General features: G+C 44.1%; 2 protein-coding genes across 5 annotated transcripts in view; one reads left to right on the plus strand and one right to left on the minus strand.

Moving 5' to 3' along the window:
* Window positions 1–10: 10 nt before the first annotated feature.
* On the plus strand, window positions 11–11844 carry ZSCAN29 (zinc finger and SCAN domain containing 29). 3 transcript variants are annotated; one of them, XM_040256680.1, is made up of 6 exons: window positions 11–463; window positions 995–1424; window positions 1823–2027; window positions 3942–4637; window positions 6446–6910; window positions 8696–11844. In XM_040256680.1, the coding sequence occupies exons 2-6, from the start codon at window positions 1116–1118 to the stop codon at window positions 9562–9564; spliced, it is 2544 nt and encodes an 847-aa protein (XP_040112614.1). In that variant the 5' UTR covers window positions 11–463; window positions 995–1115; the 3' UTR covers window positions 9565–11844. The 3 variants fall into 3 exon arrangements, with proteins under 3 accessions (XP_040112614.1, XP_040112613.1, XP_040112615.1); XM_040256679.1 differs by having other exon boundaries at window positions 26–525; XM_040256681.1 differs by lacking the exons at window positions 11–463; window positions 1823–2027 and having other exon boundaries at window positions 1251–1424.
* Window positions 2588–20155, minus strand: part of ADAL (adenosine deaminase like) — a 34642-nt gene continuing 17074 nt past the window's right edge. The window contains exons 8-14 of one of the 2 annotated variants that reach the window (XR_005723791.1): window positions 19143–19269; window positions 17887–17967; window positions 15977–16115; window positions 14315–14415; window positions 13603–13799; window positions 6879–6959; window positions 2588–2923 (exon numbers count right to left, since the gene is read on the minus strand). Coding sequence is in view for 1 of the 2 variants with exons in the window: in XM_040256684.1 (XP_040112618.1) it covers window positions 13614–13799; window positions 14315–14415; window positions 15977–16115; window positions 17887–17967; window positions 19143–19269 (634 nt within the window). In the remaining variant the exon portion in view is untranslated. Of the gene's footprint in view, window positions 2924–3407; window positions 6960–13602; window positions 13800–14314; window positions 14416–15976; window positions 16116–17886; window positions 17968–19142; window positions 19270–20155 lie in introns of those variants that run through there. The other variant, XM_040256684.1, reaches the window with a different exon arrangement.

A 20155-nucleotide genomic window follows, 5' to 3' on the forward strand; every position in this document is an offset into this window, starting at 1 on the left:
CACTCGGACTTCCGGTTTGGAAGCTGGACTGGGAGGCTGGTGAGCCTGGGCTGGAGCCAGACCCTGACTGGGTGAGGCTGGCCGGTGGGCAGAGATGCGAGCGGGTTGAGCGATAGCCTGAGAGGGAGAAGCTCTCAGGTGTGGGCCACAGGGTGCTCTCAGGGCGCCTTAGTCCGGTCGGAGGCCTCTGGAGGGATTCATGACGGCTCCGAGTGACCTGGCCGGAGGGAACGAAGACAAAGAGGCCGGAACCCCGCACCCGCCGCTCCTAGACCTGAGCTCCGCGCTCGCGAACCTCGCAGCCCTCGGAGCGCCTGGCCACCACCCGAACTCGTCCTCAGGAGACCCATGACTACTGCCCCCTCGGAATTCCTCTCTCCACCAGCTCAGTGTGACTCTCCCCAAACCCACTCGGACCTCGCTTCAGGAGCCAAAATCAACTTCTCTCAATGCGCGGTTTCCCGTCAGTAGTTCCCGGATGTTTACTGAGCGCTTACTTCTGCTGTGAGGGAAAAGAGAGACCCAGTATTCAGTACTTGATTTTTGTTTGGGGTGGGAATTGGTAGTGGTGGAGTCTCAGGGAGCGGGGCGGGCTGTGACGGCCGGGGGAAGGACGGTGGAGAGCAGCTGCTACCCGCTGGACAGAGGCTTTGTTACCTTCAGCAGAATGGTGACCTGCCTTTAGAACCTCCCGAGCTCCAGGTCTCCCAGAAGGTTCGAACTCACTGGTCAGGGGAGCTCAATGGGTCAGATTTGGGGGCGGTGGAAGAGTAGACAGTACTTTCTGTCCTTTGCTGCTTCTCCGGGCTGCCCTGGATGTCGCCCAGAGATGCAGCCTTTGAATGGCCTCTCACCTTCATGCTCAGTTTTGACTTCCTGACCTGAAGCTGGTGCTACCTCAGATGACCACCTGGAGCATATAGGCAGTCAGGCCAGCTCTGGCAAGACCCTAGACATACATTCCTTCTGATAGTGCCATCTCTCTCTGCCCTAGGAGGAAACTGCTTACAGAGACAGACTCATCTGCAGGTGATTCCCCAAGGACATGGGAAGATGGGTGTAAGCCCTGGAACCTAGACCTTTAAGTGAAGGGAAGCTGCTTCCTGCTGTGAACCATGGCCAAACCCACCCTGAGAGGGAATGGCTCTGAGGCCTTCCGACAGCGCTTCAGGAAGTTTCATTATCAGGAGGTGGCTGGGCCCCGGGAGGCTTTCAGCCAACTCTGGGAACTCTGCTGTCGTTGGCTAAGGCCAGAGGTGCGCACCAAGGAGCAGATTGTAGAATTGTTGGTGCTAGAGCAGTTCCTGACCGTCCTACCTGGGGAGATCCAGAACTGGGTACAAAAGCAATGTCCAGAAAGTGGAGAGGAGGCAGTGACTCTGGTGGAAGACTTAGAAAGAGAGCCTGGAAGACCTGGACGTTCGGTGAGCAGGGAGGGGGAATTCAGAAGTATGTGACTGGGAAGGGGCAAGATAAAAGGCCAAATTAAGGCACAGTCTCTATTAGTGAAGCTCCTACAAAAGGTAACTTTTTCAGACAGCTTATTGGGAGATGCCACTTGAATGTAACTTTTTGACATAATGAGAGGGGAATTCTTTTGTAGTGTGGAATTGGGTTTACTATTTTGTTCTGGAGTTCCAGCTGCTCTAAGCTAACAGTAATGGAGTAAGAAAGACCTTTGTTCTATTAACCAACCCACCACCACCACCCCAACCCTAGCCATGTCCAAAAAGGATGATCTCTTTTGGGATATTAACTAGACTCCTCTGGGAATACCCCTCATTATGACCTTGCAGTGACAATTCATGGGGGTTGTTTCCAGGTCACAGTCTCTGTGAAGGGGCAGGAAGTGCGCTTGGAGAAGATGACACCCCTGAAATCATCACGAGAGTTATTAAGTGTTCGGCAGGAGTCAGTGGAACCCCAGCCCAGGGGTGTACCCAAGAAAGAGAGGGCAAGAAGCCCAGACCTGGGACCACAGGAGCAGATGAACCCAAAGGAGAAGCTCAGACCTTTTCAAAGGAGCGGTGAGGAGTAGATTCATCTGGGAAGATAGGATGCCGTTCTAAGTTGGGAAGTAGGGTTGGGAGCAGTGAGTGGGAAAGGGATTTCAGGAATGAGTGGAAATGGAGCATGCAGCTGTTGGGGACCTCCTGAAGGCAAGTAGCTTAGCTCTCTGTTTCGATAAGTATTCTTATACTTCCTCTTTTGATAAGTTTGCCAGAGAATGGCTCTCTATAGTTTTTACCAGGACTTGGAATTTCTTTTCTCCTGGTAATGACACTAAGTCTGAATTTTCTAGATAAAAATTCTTTTCTATACTTGGCTTATCCTCCCTTTAGTCATTTTCTTTCTCCATATTACACTAGATTTGTTTCTTTAAGCTTTTCCCCAGAAGCTCCATTCTTCAGACCTACTAAGTTTTTGTTACTGTCCTTTGGAAAATTCTTCAAACATCATGTTAATTGTGGAGAATTAAATTATATATATTATTCCAGTGAGGGTCTGGCAGTTAGAGGCAGACTAAGAATTTTACTTCAGAATTTCATTATCCTTTCTTTCAGTATAACTCAACTAATGATTATCATTCACTTGATACTCCCAGGTCTCTTCCCGATTGTCTTTGTGCCTGGTTCTTAAACTTGGTTTTGTGGGACTTGTTCTTCCTCTTTGTGCTCTGCTGAGCTCCACGTTGTATGTTGTTTTCCTTGAACACTTCTTTAACTTGTTGATGTGGTTTTGAATTCTGATGTTATCATCCCAGACGCCAGCCTTCTCCGCCAGGCTGGTAGTGGTCTCTGTCTAGTCATCCAGATGCAGTCCCTCAACCCCACTTGCAAAATGGATCTGTTTTTGAACACCTACCAACACGCTCAACACCATGCAGGGTCCTTGGAACGAGGAACGGTGCCTCTCAGAGAGTCTACAATATGATTGAGAATATTAGTTAACATAAATATGTGAACTGAACTGTATTCAAACAGTGCCAAACGATGACTTGTTAGTTGTGTGAGTACAGTAGGGGTTGGTAGAGTAGGAGATGAGGGAGGGCTGTATGGAAGGCTTCAGGGGGGCTCTAATGGGTTAAATGTGCATAGAAAGGAGGGAGTTAAAGGAAAGGCAAGGCAGAGTGGTGAATGTGTGCTGCATTCTGGAGAGAGGAGTCTGGTATGAATGTGCTGTGCCTGTTAGGCATTCAGGTTAAGGTTTGGCAGTACAAATAGCACGTGAGCTGATGAAGCAAGAGCCCGGAGTTAGGTAGAGCAGTGATTGCTGCATTACCCAGGTGAAGGAAAATAAGAGGTCTAGACTTAGATGGTGGCAGTAGGAATAAAGGACATACTGAGGGGAAAGCCTCTAGAAGTTACTGACCGAGTGTGAGAGAAATGAAACAGCTGTAGACAGTCTCTTCCTTGCAATCACTCTTAATTCTCTAGTCCCAAGTAGAGAACCACAGCTGACCCTTGAACAACAGCTATCTTTTCATAGTAATTACTACAGTACTGTAGTTGGTTGAGTCTACAGATGTGGAGGAATGTGGATACAGAGGGCCTACTGTGAGCTCTACTCGGATTAACACCCCCCTCCCCCAACCCGTTGAAGAGTCAGCTCTCTAGGAGGCAGGAGGTGACTGTTTTCAGCAGTGCCAGGACCTGCATACAAGTAGTCAGGAGAGCTAAGCAGTAACTTGGAGCAGAATTATCTGCTCTGAACACACAAGAGGATGCTTTCCTCTGTCACCCTGCTCTGGAAAGTATTTCTCATTTTTTGAGGTTTTATGTATTTTCCTCACATTCTTCAACCCACTGATCTTTCTGAAAACATTTTCTTACTTTTCTTTATAAGCTTCTTGGATTAAAAAAAAGCAAGTCTGAACTCAGAGATACTTTTTTATGATGATTCCAAACTATGATATCCTTTGTTTGCTTCCCTGCAAGCAGGATTTCCATGTTCTAAATCCAGCATGGTCTCCAGGGTGGAGCAAGGAGAGCCATGGATCCCAGATCTGGGCTCCAAGGAGAAGGAACTCCCAAGAGGCAGTCACACAGAAGACAGACGAATGCCTGCTGATCTGTTACTGTCCAGAAAAGAGAGAAGCAGCTGGGTGGACCAGGATCACCGGGGCTTTGAGGATGAGAAGGTGGCAGGTGTGCACTGGGGCCATGAAGAGACCAGAACTCTCCTCGCAATTCTCAGTCAGCCTGAGTTTTATGAGGCTCTCCGAAACTGTCATCGGAACAGCCAAGTGTATGGGGCTGTGGCAGAGCGGCTCCGGGAGTTTGGGTTCCTCCGGACCCTGGAGCAGTGTAGGACCAAGTTCAAAGGTCTCCAGAAGAACTATCGGAAAGTCAAGAGTGGCCACCCACCTGAGACCTGTCCCTTTTTTGAAGAGATGGAAGCCCTGATGAGTGCCCAGGTCATTGCCCTGCCCAGTAATGGCCTGGAGGAGGCAGCCTCTCACTCTGGCCTGGGAGGCAGTGATGCTGAGACTGAGGAGCCAGAGCAAGAGGGCTGGCACCATGAAGAGGGAGAGGAAGCTACAGCTGAAGAGTCCGACAGTGACGAAGTGGGCCAAGAGGCCACCCCCCAGGACCCTGACAGCTCCACCACACATGTCCTTTTCCGTAGCCCAAGTGGTAAGCTTTTCTTCTTGGCATTTTAGGATTAGACTGACAAATTGAAGTTGGGTGTGGAGTCAGTAAACAATGTCACTTGCCAGCTTTGTCACTTAAGAGAATAGAGGCATTTCTCAGTTCTTTATGTATTTCATTCTCTTGTGGGAAAACCAGTGAGTTAATAGTAAGTAAAGAAAAATATTAGATATTATAAAGAAATACACTCAAAATTCAGGTGAGTCCTGAATTTTTTTTTCCTTCTGTTTCTTTCTTAAAATATATTTTCCTGATTATAAAATCACTGAAGGCTGAGAAAATCTTGGCAGTATAGTATCTTTAAGGAGAAACAGTTTATCTGTTGAGTGCCTTATATGAACTGGTGTTTTATTTTTACCCTCCAAACTCAGTTTATTATGTGTTCCTTTTTACTTAAAAGAGCATAGTGAAGGACTGCCTAAAGTTGGGAAAACATTTTCTATGTTTCCTCTAAGAGATTTGCATCACATATTGGCATTTCAACAGGACCCAGTTTTGCAGCAAGAAATCTTAACACTCCATTGAAATATTATTTGCCTATGGAACCATCTTTAAATATCACGTTATTACTGATGTAATCTGTACAACTGTGCTGTTATGGGAAAAACACCACATATGAAGCAGGAGGCTTTGTTTCCAATCCTGCCCGCTCATCAGCTAGGGGAACATTTCAGTGTGTCCTCAACTGTAAGGCACAGACAGAGCTAACTCCAAAGCTGCAGTTCTACTGGGAACAGTTATCTATTCCTTCCACGTTTTATTATGTGTTGTTACTTTTGTTCTGTTCTGGTCTTCTTGTCTTGCACTTTTTCCTTTAAAAAAAAAAAAATTCTCTTTCCCTTTTTGTCACTGGAATAAATTTAGGTAAATCACAAACATGGCCCATGTGCTAGCTGCTGTTACTTTCTTTATCTCTGTTCTTTTTGTCTTTTTCCACTGTCTTCCATTTATCTCCCTTTTGCTTCCCTGGCAGAGAGTGGAGGATAATGGAAGCAATGTCATTGCCACCTGGCTCTCAAGTGGGAGGAAGGCTCTTGGAATCTCCCTTCCCTTTAGCTTGAGGGACCTTCAGGGAGCAGAGTCTGTAGTCATCCTGATGAAGTTCTGCCCATGTTGGGGACCAGGAGTTGCTCTATGCTCTGCTTCCTTCCTCCTTCTGGCTCAGCCAGTCCTCTGCTACTAAGGAGAAGGTGTATGACCACAGGTTCTTATCTTGTACCCTTCAGACTTTGCTATTGTTGGGCTGGCTTTTTGAGACTGTGGCCAGGTGAAGAAGGGCCATAAAAGGGAGTGCATTAGGCAGCAGTACGAATCTGAAAGAGACTGTTCCTTGGGATTTTGAGACATTCTTTGGGAGACTTAATTTATAAGGAAGTAGGGCTGGTAGGAAAAGATTGATCAGAGAATGTAAGGATGGCTCCTGGCTGACAGTAACTGACTGTAGGTCTTCTAACCAGTTATTTTCTAGTTAGGATCAGAACTCCAGAACTACTAGAAGAATGGGGAAATGCCTTCTGTACACTTGCCTCAGTGTACATAATGATCACTACTGTGATCAGGTGAAAAGGCCTTTTAAATTGAATGTAGGAATCAAGGTCTCTGTGAAACTGATATGGGCCAAAGAAGCAGAACATCCTGAGAGTCTGCATTGATTTGGAAACATGAGCTGTTCTTGCCTTCTCACCTAGAAGCCCAAGCTTAGGTGACTTTTCATGATGCAAATGCTAGGACTGAGGAATTGCGGCTATAAAGCCCTGCACTGAGTGGTGCTAAAACTTCTCTTCTGGTGGCAGGTGTGCACTGGGGCTATGAAGAGACAAAGACCTACCTTGCAATTCTTAGTGAGACTCAGTTTTACGAAGCCCTTCGGAACTGTCACCGCAACAGCCAGTTGTATGGAGCTGTGGCTGAGCGGTTATGGGAATATGGCTTCCTCAGGACACCGGAGCAATGTCGGACCAAGTTTAAGAGCCTACAGACCAGCTATCGGAAAGTCAAGAATGGCCAAGCACCAGAGACCTGTCCCTTCTTTGAAGAGATGGACGCTTTGGTGAATGCCCAGGTGGCTGCCCAGCCTAGTGACGGCCAGGAAGAGATAGCCTTATGCCCCATGCAGGAGACCAGTGAGGCTGAAGCCGAAAAGCAAGCCGAGCAGGCAGTCGAGGCCATAGAGGATGATTCTGAAGATGATGAAGAGGATCCCGAGATACCTCCAGAGGCACTGACCCGTGCTCCAGTCTTATTTCAGAGCCCCAGTGGTAAGACCCTCTTCTTAAGGTAGAAATAGCAAAGGGAAGGCAGTGGCATCTAGGAGAAAAATGATCAGATTGAGAACCAGGAGAACTAGCCTCTACACCCAATACTCAGGGATTCTTCTCTTTTCTCCAGGTTTCCTGTCTTTGTAGGCAGCTTTCCACTTGACTTGCTTCCTCACACTATTGCATCAATCTGAGATGGTTGCAGACTTTGTAAATGTGCCATCGTCTGCACGCGAGCTGCTTGGTTACTAGCCCGTGTACCTAGCAGGGACTCTGAAAGCTAACATTTCCCAAACAGCATGTCATGTACACATGGTACATGAAGTTGGTTTTTTAAAGTTCATTCTCATTTCTGCTTTTTTCTTCTAGTTTCAGCTTATATATCATCTGTATGCCTGCTTTATTCATATATATGAAAACCTGATAATCTCTTCAGACACACTCACCCAAAGTCTGAAATTTCTGAGGCAAATGACCCTTTGAATCTTATTTACTGTTTAAGAAAAAAAAAAATTCATTATGGCTTCCCTCCTTACAGGAAGAATTCTGTTTTTGGAGTCATACATATATATGTATATGAATATGGATTATGTTACTAGTTGAGTACCTTAAAGCAAGTTACTTAGCCCTGCAATTTTGCTTATAGATTAAGACCGGCCTCACAAGATTGATGTAACTGAAGTACCACAGTGAGGCACCTAGCACAGTACTTGGGCATTTGATAAACAACAGTTTTCTTTTCCAAAATATTCTTTAGATCTGCATTCTCCAAGTGTGCTCCACAGAGCATCAACTCTGTGAAGCTGTTAACATGTTCTGCTAAATAAGAGCTTCTAGGTTTAGGAAATGCTAAGTACCCCTCTCAGAGGCTCATAATTTATAGTCATATATTTAAGTTTCTGAGATTTCAGTTAATATAATGAACCTCCATTTCATGGGTCTAATCCTAACACTGGGCTTCTGGGTAGAAATAGTGCTTTAAGGGGTACATGTTCTCAGATTTAGTCCAGGGAACTGGGATCCAGAGTTTTATCTGAAACCTCTGAAAATTCTACAAACTCAAACTAAATTTGCAAACTGAAACTTTCCAAGTATCTACAAATTCTCATAGCCTAGGCATGGGAAGCCTGGCATTTGGCTCTTAGAGGAATATTAAAGCTTAGTTTGGGCATTAGAGTAGTGCTTTGGAACATCTATTGATTATTTGTCCATGGGCAAAGAGAAAGTTTGAAAGAGCACCTACCAAAGTTTCTCTCTCAGAAGGCCTTTTGTTCTTTGAAAGACAACAGGAATCTTTCTACCCTGTTTTTATTCTCAACACACGGAATTTGAGAGTGAAAAGGACTCATGTAGTTCTTCCTCAATATAGAAGTTCCCCAGTTTCCTCGGGCAATCCTTTCTTATCCCTTTGGTTACTGGCAAAGAATGTAAACCGTGACAGGCCTGAGATGAGGCTAAAATACAGCATTAGAAAGTGTCTTTCCTGGATAATCATAGTGATGGTTTTATCTTAAATCTGGCATGGCAGGTTTTTTCTTGGTATACTGAGAGGATTTTCTGAAGATCCCAGATATCCAGGAAAGAGAGTTCAAAGAACATATTCATCAGATCCCCTGTAGATGAGAAGCATGTGACAGATTACCAAATAGAAGGTTTTAACAGACAGTAGTTATTTAGGATCTAGAGCTCCCTAATTTTTATGTTAAGTCATCTAATGTGATACTTTACACTCACACATAATAATTGAGAAAATGGGTAACTTTTAAATTTCTATTCTTATGTTAGGTTTCGAGGCTGGATTTGAGAATGAAGCGAATCTAAAACGGGATATTTCTGAGGAAGTACAACTACATAAGACATTACTTGCAAGGTCTGAAAGGAAAATTCCCCAGCATCTTAATCAAAGTAAAGGCAATGAGAGTGAATGCAGATCTGGAAGACAGTGGGAAAACACCCCGGGAGAGAAAAAAGGAAAACCAACATTCCCTGAAAGGAGTTTAGGTAAAGTTCCAAGTCATCAGAGACCTTACTTGGGAGAGAGACCCTATAAATATCTGAGATATGGCAAGAGCTTTGGTCCAAACTCCCACCCTATGCATCAGCTAGCCCATCAAGTGGAAAATCCATATAAATGTGCCGATTGCGGGAAGAGCTTCAGTCGGAGCGCTCGCCTCATTAGACACCGGAGGATCCACACTGGAGAGAAACCTTATCAATGTCTTGACTGTGGGAAAAGTTTCCGTGACAGCTCAAATTTCATCACCCACAGAAGAATCCACACAGGAGAGAAACCGTATGAGTGTGGTGAGTGTGGAAAACGCTTCAATCAGAGCTCAAGCCTTATCATTCACCAAAGAACCCACACAGGAGAAAAGCCCTATCAGTGTGAAGAGTGCGGGAAGAGTTTCAATAACAGCTCTCATTTCAGTGCACATCGGAGGATACACACAGGAGAGAGACCCCACGTGTGTCCCGACTGTGGGAAGAGCTTCAGCAAGAGTTCTGACTTACGTGCACACCACAGAACCCACACTGGAGAGAAGCCCTACGGGTGTCAGGACTGTGGCAAGTGCTTCAGTAAAAGTTCTGCTCTTAATAAGCACCGAGAGATCCACACACGAGAGAAACTTCTGTCACAGCCAGCACCTAAGTAAGCCCTTGAGGATCTATGAGAAAACCAGCCTCATTACATGTATTGAAATTGTTTGGAAATAGTTCTCCAGTAGTGAGATCCATCTTCTAATCTGTGCCCAACTAGTTAAGGAAACAGTCTAGAATTTACCCCACTGCTTGTTCCTGTGTTTCTCTTGGATCTAGAGTAAGAATGAAAGGAAGATTCGTTCCCTCTCCTTGCTTGTATTGACGGTAACACCCTTTCCTCTCAGAGCCTGTGTTGTTCTCCTAACAGAGAGGACACAGTAGCAGATCCTGTGAAATCTGATGTGTTCCCTGTACTCATCACGTTACTCAGTTGCATTTCAACTAGAAAAATCCACACTGCAGCATTTCATGGAGAAGTAGTGAGGATTCTCACTGAATGGGTCTAGCTCTTTGTACAGTAATGGAAATGCAAAAAAGAATGATTTTTTTTCCTGCTCACTTAAGTCTGTGCTCAGAATTATATACTTATCACACACACTCCTTTACCTTCAAGAAGGAGCCTTTAAGTGTCCAGTCTGGTTCTGACCTATAAACCATTTTGTCAAGAATCTAGTGTGCTATATGGGGGAACAGTGTAAACCTCATAGAAACGGTGAGGTGTGAACCCTGGATTTCCTACTGTCTTCAAAGCCCCAGAAGCTTTGGAATAGAGTAACACTGTATTTACAGCATCTATTGTGATTTTTTTTCTGGTCTGTCTCATCTAAATTTTGTTTGTTCCTTGTGGTCCAGAAGCCCAAAGAGGAAGGCAAGGGGATGCAGTAATAGGGAAAGCAGTTAGAACTGCCAGAGGGACTGCCATAATCCACACACCCTAACACCGCGGTGAGTGTCACGCACCCTGTGGACACAATACTAATGTGCAATGAGCAGAAGCCACTGGCCATGCTCCCACAGACTGGGAAAACAGACCACTTTGTGCCAGAAACTCTTTACCCTAATGGTAAGGGGGACAAACTATCTTTGGTCAGTGGAGCTGACAATACTTACACACACATACACACATTCAGCTGTACACATCTATTTTTAAAAGCAGCTCTTCAAACAAGTGTGATTCTGATATCATAAAGATGGTACTGAATTAACTGCCCACATATCTGCAGTAGTATGAGCCTGTACAGCACAAGTTAAACAGACCCTGTCCTTGTCCTTACAACCGACACCAGATGACCCTGACATGAACAAATACGTACAGCTACAGTGGTTTTAGAGAAATTTAGAAAGCTAGGTAGTAACACTAGGCATAAAAGTTAAGGCCAAAAGCATTAGAGTTGGGGGGAAAAAAGAGAGGTATTTTCTTCTCTTTAATCGGGAAGGTTTCATGAAGCAGGAAGTGCTCAGAGGGAAGGTTTACTGGCAAGATGAACTTTCCAAAACTAACTGTAAAACTGCATGCTGAATGGGTAAGAAGTGGGAAAACTGGGGAGCAAGGGCACAGAGGGCAAAGGGCAGACTGTAAGGAAGGTGAGCCAAAGCTCGGAGTAACACCAATTTGAGGGGTAGCACGATAAGGCTCTGCAGGGGGCAGAGAGGGACTTGCTTCAGCTGAAACGTGGAGTGCCAGGAACACCATGGACGGGCTTCCATCCCCCAGAATGTTAGTGTATCAGGGCCTGTGCTGCACTTGCTGAGTGGCACTGGGTAAGAAAGATGAGCAGTTTTAGGAGACTAGCTCCTATGGGAGACAAACGTCAGGAACCAGTATCCTGAGAGAAGATATTTCGAATGGCAGGTCAAAGGAAAGAAGATGCCCAATGGCTAAGGTCTGAGATAAGTAGCCGTGTCACAGTCACATTATTGAGCTCTCAGATAGGAATGAGATCTGGGAGAGAAATGGGGAGATAGGATATTCTAAAATCCACAGCTTACTGTGGTAGACAGTAATGATGTCTACCAATGATGAACTGGAGTTCTGGTGCTGAGGGAATTTCCTAAGTCTTAGGAATTAAGGGGAGGTGGTATCTCAGTTATGTTGCCTAAACAGACAGGGAGATAACAAGAAATACCAGTGTAAAGCAATGCCTCAGGATCTGAGATAATTTAGGCAGTGTGCTGTAATGTTTTTAAAACATGAGAGTACTGTGTTCAGTATGTCTGTGTGTAGTCTTGTGGAAAAAGCACTGGTTGTGGTATCAACAGATATGAATTCTGGTTCCAGATGTCTTATATGTAAGTCAACCTGCCTCCATTTCCCTTTGTGTAAAGCAGAACAATGTTTACACCTTAATTTGCCTCTCAGGGATACCAAGTTAATAAAAATTATAAAGTGCCCAGTGGTTCAAGTGCTTTTTAAAAAAATGTATATATGCAAATTATGATTAAGTCACTCCTGGGAAGAAAAGATAAATCTTTACTTGCTTTTTTTGGCTCCCTGTGTGGGGCTGCTACAAGTATACCTGTCTAAATCTTTATGTTCCAGGCTGAAAAACAAATTAGAATGTGGTAAAAGACAAATCAGAATGAAAATTCTGCCTTAGTATCTGTATCCATATCCTTTAGGACAATCCATTGGGACCCATTATAATTGGGCATGGAGAATGAGTCTATCTTAAAAGACCCAGGACCAGCCCTCCAATCTCCAGATGAAGAAAATGTGCAAAATGAATAAGACAAAAGCAAAATTCTTACCTGGGAAAACCCAATCTTATCTCAAACTAACTCACAAACCATTGTCTGCCACTCCTGAGGATGGAAGAAGCAAGAAATAATACATAGCCTTCTGACATTCTAAGAGAAGCCAAGCCTGCTGCTGGGGGAGCAAGAGGATCTGTGCACCCCTCCCTTTATTTCCTGTAAGACCTTGGGGACAGACTGGGTGGCACGTGCAGCAGAAAAAGCAAGAATATCTTGGCAGGAGCTGGACAGTCATGCCTGTTCTCATCAGTTGTTTTCCTAATGCTATCCTTTTTTTCTCCCCATGTTATCCCTTCTTCCCTTTATTGTTTATTCTCTATGGCCAATGCCATACGACTTAATACACACATATACATAGGTTCCCCGGTGGCTCAGAGGTTAAAGCTTCTGCCTGGAATGAGGGAGACCCGGGTTCATCCCTGGGTCGGGAAGATCCCCTGGAGAAGGAAATGGCAACCCACTCCAGTACTCTTGCCTGGAGAATCCCATGGAGGGAGGAGCCTGGTAGGCTACCGTCCATGGGGTCGCAAAGAGTTGGACACGACTGAGCGACCTCACTTCACTTCATACATAGGTTCATATATATACATATATGTGTGTATACATACATATATATATAGAACACTGCCATTTCTCTTTTACTGTAACCCAAGTATATGGCTGTCCTGTCAGCTCTATAAAGAACTATTTTTGTGGTGACAGAGTAAGGAAGGGAAGATGAGATATGAGCACAAAAATGGATCAATACTCTCGCCATTATTCGACTCAAAATCTAAAATGTATCTTGACTCCAGAAGGATTAATCATGAGAAGGGCAAAGGCAGATCTCAGCAGCTAGCTTGATCTGTCACGAGCGTCACCCAAAGGAGGTTAACCCTGGCTACTGGGATTCACAAAAATCCATGGAATGCAGTGCAGCCTGGAGTCCACAGTCCTGGGGAATACTTAAGGGAGTCTGATTAAAGTAGGCACAACAAAACAGAGCTGTCATCACAAGCTAGACAGGTTAAAGGCTTTGGTAACAATCTGTATTCCCTTCTCACCTTATTTAGACTAGCAATTCCAAAACTTTTCCTGATGAGAACCTACTTTGATTTTCTTGAAGTTTCATGATCTCTAGTGAAGAGGGACTGTTAAGGCAAAACCACTGCTAGAATGGGGAGCTCAGTGTGCAGCAGCATTCGGGTCCCTTCCTGAAAGCAGCATGGAGGTAAGCCATGGACAACCTCAGAGCCTTCAGGCGGTTTAAGACAGACTTACTGAGCACCCACCATGGGAAAGGTGCTGCTGTCAGAGTCCGCAGCACTCGGCTGCTATGGTTCCAAGGGAGGAGCGGCTTACTAAGCGGGATATGGCGAGGAGATCTAGGTTGTAATACATACTCAAAAGTAGTTCACCTCGTTACAGCTTAAAAATGGGGCTTCAGATGATTCCACTTCTTCCTCAGGTCAGCCTTGGTGCTGTCAGAAGCAAAGATGCAGTTGATGGATTCATAAGACAGGTCCCACACCTGAGACTGGGTCAGATGAAATGTTTCAGCCGCCAGCTGGTACTCTTGAGAAAGGCGTGTTGCAAAAACACCCTTATCATCAGTCTGTCAATGTAAGGAAGTTTCAAAATGAAGGAGGAAATGACTGTTTAAAAAAAAAATAACAACTCTCAACTTTTGTTGAGAATATTTTCTTATTTACCATGCTTTTAAGAGTCTAAACGGGGGCCTACAAATGTACCCAGGCACATTTGTTACTGAACAGTCTTGTTTATCCTTTTTAAGAACATAAACCACTAGAGTAGTAGCTCTCAACCATGGATGCATGTGCAAATCACCAAGGGAGCTTTTAAAATGCATCTGTGCCCAGGGCTCAGCCCCGATCAATGAAAGCATTATCTCAAGAGGTGGGTGTTGGGCATCGGTATTGTCGTTCCCCAGGTCCTGTCCAGGACCTTTCCCTGCAGAGCCAAACCAGTCACACCTCTGCAGCCTCTCACACTCCCCTCCTCTCTCACTCCTCCTCTTGGGCACCACCCCTGGCGTGCAACGCAGCCAGCTAGACAGTGAACGTCTGACCTACGGCAACTCTGGGACTAAAAGGGAGCAAAACGCCTTACACAGATCACGGCAGGATGGGCAATGCTGTACCAGAATCCAAAGTGATGTTGGTCGTAAGATGGAACTGTCTGACTTTTGATGTTCGAGGTCAAACAAAGTTCTAGAATGAGGGGGGAAAGGAAGAAGCTTCTAATTAAAAGACCTATTAGTAGATACACGGGAAATCTTTCCAAGCTATGCTCATTTTTAGTAGTTGGCCTTTTCTTACATGTGAAAACTGCCATGTGCTGCGGTTTACAGCAGCGACTGTACCAGGCGGGGAATTAGTGTCCCCTTCACAATCACGTGCTTCCCTCTTTCTTTTACGAAAAAGGAGAGGAAAGAGGAGCGTGATAAGCCAGTCACCGTGACAAACGCGGGGAAGCGTGAGAGGGGAGTAAATGGAATCTTCACAGGGCTGCTGCACTTCTTCCCCAGGCGGAAGCAAAGCTCAGGAAACAGAAGCAATGCTTGAGGGCTGCATGTTACAAAACTCCAAGAGTGGAAATGGGCCTCTTCCATGAAAAGAAAGAAAATGTCTCAACTCCTTCCATTCACGGCCTCCTGCAAAGCAGTCTATCTTAAGAATGACTTCTAAGATTACAAAACTCCTGCCTGAGATGCTGTGCCCGGCTCTCCAGCCAGAGTGAAATGCTTCGCTGACTTGACTGATGGCATCTGTTCCTCTGAGTGAGGTGGCTGCGACCCAGGGCCACGCAGACCCAGCAATGGCAAACCCAACCTGCCCCTGCTGACTGCAGAGCTGGGACATCACTCCAAGTAAGATCATTAGGCAAATGGTTTCCAAGATTCTTTACTTTTGTGGCTGTTTAAAAATTTCTTTATTAAAAAGAAAAAAAAAATCTCACCCATTATGAATTGCTGAAAAACTCTATAAATTAGTCAAAAAAGCACACCCACAAAAGTGTTACTACAAACTGTTAAATTTGTAAGTTCAGTGAATTCATCATTCAGTAAAAAGGTTTTCAGCCACCTGCTTTTTCCCCTCATCAGAAAGGCCTTCCCCCAACCATCCAATCAAAAGTGGTTAGCTTATCACTATTCTACCAGCCTGTTTAATTTTCTGAAAAGAACTTATCACTGATATTTTCTTGTGTATTTGCTTACTGTCTCTCTTACCCATGCTAGAATATAAGTTCCTTGAGAAAGAAACATTGTCTATTTTTTTACTGCTCTATTCCCAGCAATTGGAATAGTGACTCGAAGAGAGTAGGCACTTCATAAATATTTGTTGCTAAATAAAAATAGCTCCTGGTATATACATGTAGACAAGTATGTGATGTTAACAGACATATAAAAGTACACTTGAAATTTTGCAGACGTCTTAATCTCTAAATATATGTTATACATTTTCATAAGTAAACTGGTTAAAGTCATTCCAAAATTATAGATGACCCTATTACTTCAATATAATACCGAGTTCCAGGAACTGGGAAATGCAGCAGTGAGCAAGACAGATGAGGGCCCTGCTCTCATGGAGCTTTTATACTCTAATGGGAGCTATTAATAAACTTTCCTGTTACTTCGATAAGGTTGAGAAAGCATCACTTCATTTCTAAATGATATCTATGTATTTAGAACAGTGCTTCTCTACCTATGGGTGGCAAGCTGCAGGCGGGGAGGAAGGGTCAGAGAGTTGCCTGGAAGACCTGACGCCTTACCAAGCGGTATCTGATGTTGCCTCACAAAGTCCACCAGATCCGAGGATCCTTCCTTGGAGGAGCTGAGAAATGTCCCATGCCCGATTCGGTCAGGAAACAGGTTCAAGAGTACTTGTGTTTCTGTTTTTCGGTTTGGAATCTCAAAAAAAAGAAAGGGAGAAGAGGGCGTCAATAACCTCCTTCAGTGGTTCTTAAGAGTACCTCTTCTTCTTTGCCTTTGATCTTCCCGTTCATTTCCCAATATTCTTCTGGATTCATTTCAGTGATAATAACTAGAGAGCCAACAGTTACTGACTTTTCACATACATTCTGCTTTAAACCTCACAAGAATTATACAAAGTATTAAGACAAAGAAATCAAAACTCAAAAAGTAAGTGCTCAATAACAAAATCCCACAACTCTATATGCATATGTGTCTTCTGTGTTGTGTACATGTCTTCACACATATTAGAAAAAGAACTGGGAAAACATAAAAACTAAACTTAACAGGATCAACGCAGGAGCAGAACTGAAGGGGACCTTCCATTTTTTATTTATTTACTTCTACTTTATACTATTTCTCTACTCTTCGATTTTCTTCAGGTACATAAAACTTTCGTAGCTAAAAATATAAAGCATTTTAAAGAAAAGCTGTCCAAGCTCACAGAGCTAGCATAATGGTAGAGATGAGGGTGAAACCTGGCTCTGTCTGACTCTGGGGCCTAGACTCCACCCGCACACCGGGCATTCATGTTCTGTCTTGACAAGGCTGCCTATGTGCATGCCACAACGACCGCGAAAATGTGTGTCAGGCTGTGCTCTCCATCTCTTAGATAGACCAGAAGACAAATGACCATAACACGTCGAAATGAAACGTTTCCCACCCCATGGATCAAATAAGAGAACAGAAACTAAAGGGCAGGTTCTTATGCTGTGCAGAGACCAGAGCCGGCCTCACGCTGGCTGTCCTGTTACCCTGCCCGACAGCCTCAATCTGGCATCGGTTAGGTCAACCAGAGGGTGTCCTGTGTGTGAAGGATCTTCTGGATCAGAGTGTGGAAACATAGATCCTAGACCTTAAGTTCTGCTACTAGATTACGGACTCTCTGTTTGTAGACATGAAAAACACTCAGTACTGACGAGAAGCTCCAATTTTTGCCTCAATTTCTATATCATGACCTCATCTAATACTCAAAATAATCATGTGCAGTAAGCAGGTAATATTTCTGCATTCAAGAAACAAATCCAAGTTTATCAAGTTGCATACCTTAATTATTTACAGCTTTTTATATGTTAATAAAAGAAAGCATTAAGTAGGTAGAAGCACTGAGGTAAGAAAGCAAATCTATCCATAAAATGGAAAAGTGCAGGAGAGCCCTTGTTTGCCTCTCAGGGACGTGCAACCAGGGAAGTGACTATTCTCCAGCTACTTCCATGCATGATCTGCCCTGCGCTCTTGCTGTCAAGTTGGGGCCCACAGGGGCACCCAATCTCCCTCTGGGCCTTATAAAATGATGATGAGCTACCTTCTTTCTTGCCAGTGTATGTGATACATTCAGGGCCCTTCCCTGCAAGGACAAGCGAGGCAAACTCATGCTTTTCTCAGTGTCGGTTTGCTGATAACAAGGCTGCTGACTAAAATTCATGCATTTTCTCCAACAAGCTGTTGTTGAACTGTTCTAAGGATACAACTTTAGCTCAAGTCAACAGCCAAGCCCAGGAACTATAACAACATAGAAACCATAACTCCAAGGACTACGGCAAGTTATGCCTTTATCGTTATAACTTACACAAAAATATTTCCATTTTCTCTCTAAAAGTGTTTTACCAAGCCAGGTTTATCTTTAGCCCTGTACAAGTGCTTATTATTTTCTGTTAATGATTTTCCATGTAATCTACCCTCTCCAGCCTAATTTTACAGTATTATTTACCTCTGAAAGATGAAGTGCCAACTTCAGACCAGATTTTTTAGCTTCTAAAAGAGGTTCCAAGAAGTCTTTTGCTTGTCCTGCCTTGAAGATAAAAGTTAAGATGAGGATATATGAGTCTAGGCAAACTGAAGAACTGAGTACTCTGTCTCAATAACAAAGGAATAATGGCAGGAAATAAAGTGGCAGATGGAGTCATTTGTACATTTTGTTTATAAAGCAAAATTAGGGAATTCAAAGCTGGCAAAGCCACTGTCCTTGCCCTCGACAATCTCAAGTATCAGTGAATCTCAGGTGAATCAGCTAAGCTAGATGTAACAGTCACCAAATTTTATTTCTAGATGGTTACCTAGGTATCTAGAGCTTTAGGAATAAGTATGACTGGTAAAGAAAGCTTCTATCAAACGGATGATGAAACAAGGCCAGAACAGCCCAGGTTTTGTTAAAGCTGTAAGAACCAGGTTCATAGGACTCTAATTCAATGATTTTCAACCGAGGTGATTCTGCCCGTCAAGGGACATGTGGTGACGTCTACAAACATTTTTGGTTGTTAACAACTAACAAGCTGCTGGGATCTATTGGGAAGAGGTCAGGGGTGCTGCTAAACATCTTAAAATACACAGGACATTCTCCTACAATGAAAATTCTTTGGCCCAAGATGTCAGTAGTGCCACAGCTGAGACACCCTGTTTGAATATGACCTTCAAGAAGCTCTAGGCCAGCCTTTTTCAACTGGGGCTTCTGTGAGATAATTAAGCCCTACCCACAGTTAAGCATTAATTAAGCATTAGACATCAGTTCAGTTCAGTTCAGTTCAGTCGCTCAGTCATGTCCGACTCTTTGCGACCCCATGAATCGCAGCACGCCAGGCCTCCCTGTCCATCACCATCTCCCGGAGCTTTGATTTGATATGTCTAGTCAAGTCAAAGCATTAGACATGGACTGTAATAAATCAACTCTCTCTATGTATGTGGAATGGTACTAGTTGGGTACCATCTTTAGAAAAATGAAGAAAATAATCATATTGTCATACAAATCTTTTTTTTTTTTTTTTCCTTTTTTTAGAGGGCTTAACTCTTTCACTGAAACCTGGAGAGCAGTTGCTATGGACATTCTGGTCATCCAGGGGAGAATAGGGCTTCATACACACAGGGTGTCTGCTGAACCTCTGGAGAACGCAAGGTGCCCCAACCTAATCCTTATCCCACAAACTGATTCTACCTTTTAGAAATAAAACATATTTTGGAAAAATGACTTACTGCAGGGTCTCCACTGAGGTCAAGGCCAAGAACTGTATTCTCTGCAGAAAGGAAGAACTCTTCAGCAAGTTTAACAGCCTCCTTGGCTGCTGAAGGGCCACCTCTTCTGTCAATTGATATCAAATACCTTCAATGCAAGAAGAACACAGTTGAAAACGAATGCAGATTGTAAAGATGAAAAAGACAACTCTGGGGAAGGCCAGAGAGGTACGGCAAGCTACGTGCGATGTAGCTTACTGCAGAAGTGCAGCCTGACTGACTTGCCAGCTTACTTTGCCAGAGAGAGGGAAACATAAATTTCTCAACAGCACCAGATATCTAGTTACTGCTCAAACTTCTGATTATTTCATGGTTTTTTGTTGTTGTTGTTCATGTATTTGTTTTTTAGTCTGTTTGGTTCAGAATCCAACTAAGGTCCACACATTGTTTTGGTCAATGTGTCTCGAGTTGCTTTTCATCTATAGCCACTTCCCGCCCCTCTCTCCCACCCTCTACCTCACACCTCTCCCCAGCCTCTTTTCTTGAATTTATTTGTTGAAGAAACCAGATCATTTGTTCTGTAGAGTTTCCCACAGTCTGATTTTGCTGATTGAATCCCTATGTTGCTAACCTGTTCTGTCTCTTGTATTTCCTACGAATTGGAAACTGGATCCAGTCTAGAGGCTTAGTCACATCAGATTCAATACTGAGGCAAGAGGAATTAATAGATGGTGGTTCCTTCATCAGAAGGCTTAGATCTCTTATTTCATTAAGGGTTCAGTTCAGTTCAGTTCAGTCGCTCAGTCATGTCCGACTCTTTGCGACCCCATGGATCGCAGCATGCCAGGCCTCCCTGTCCATCACCATCTCCCGAAGTTCATTCAGACTCACATCCATAGAGTCCGTGATGCCATCCAGCCATCTCATCCTGGGTCGTCCCCTTCTCCTCCTGCCCCCAATCCCTCCCAGCATCAGAGTCTTTTCCAATGACTCAATTCTTCACATGAGGTGGCCAAAGTACTGGAGCTTCAGGT

The sequence above is a fragment of the Oryx dammah genome, unplaced genomic scaffold (assembly GCF_014754425.2).
Source record: "Oryx dammah isolate SB20612 unplaced genomic scaffold, SCBI_Odam_1.1 HiC_scaffold_16, whole genome shotgun sequence".
In the NCBI taxonomy this organism is placed as follows: Eukaryota; Metazoa; Chordata; class Mammalia; order Artiodactyla; family Bovidae; genus Oryx; species Oryx dammah.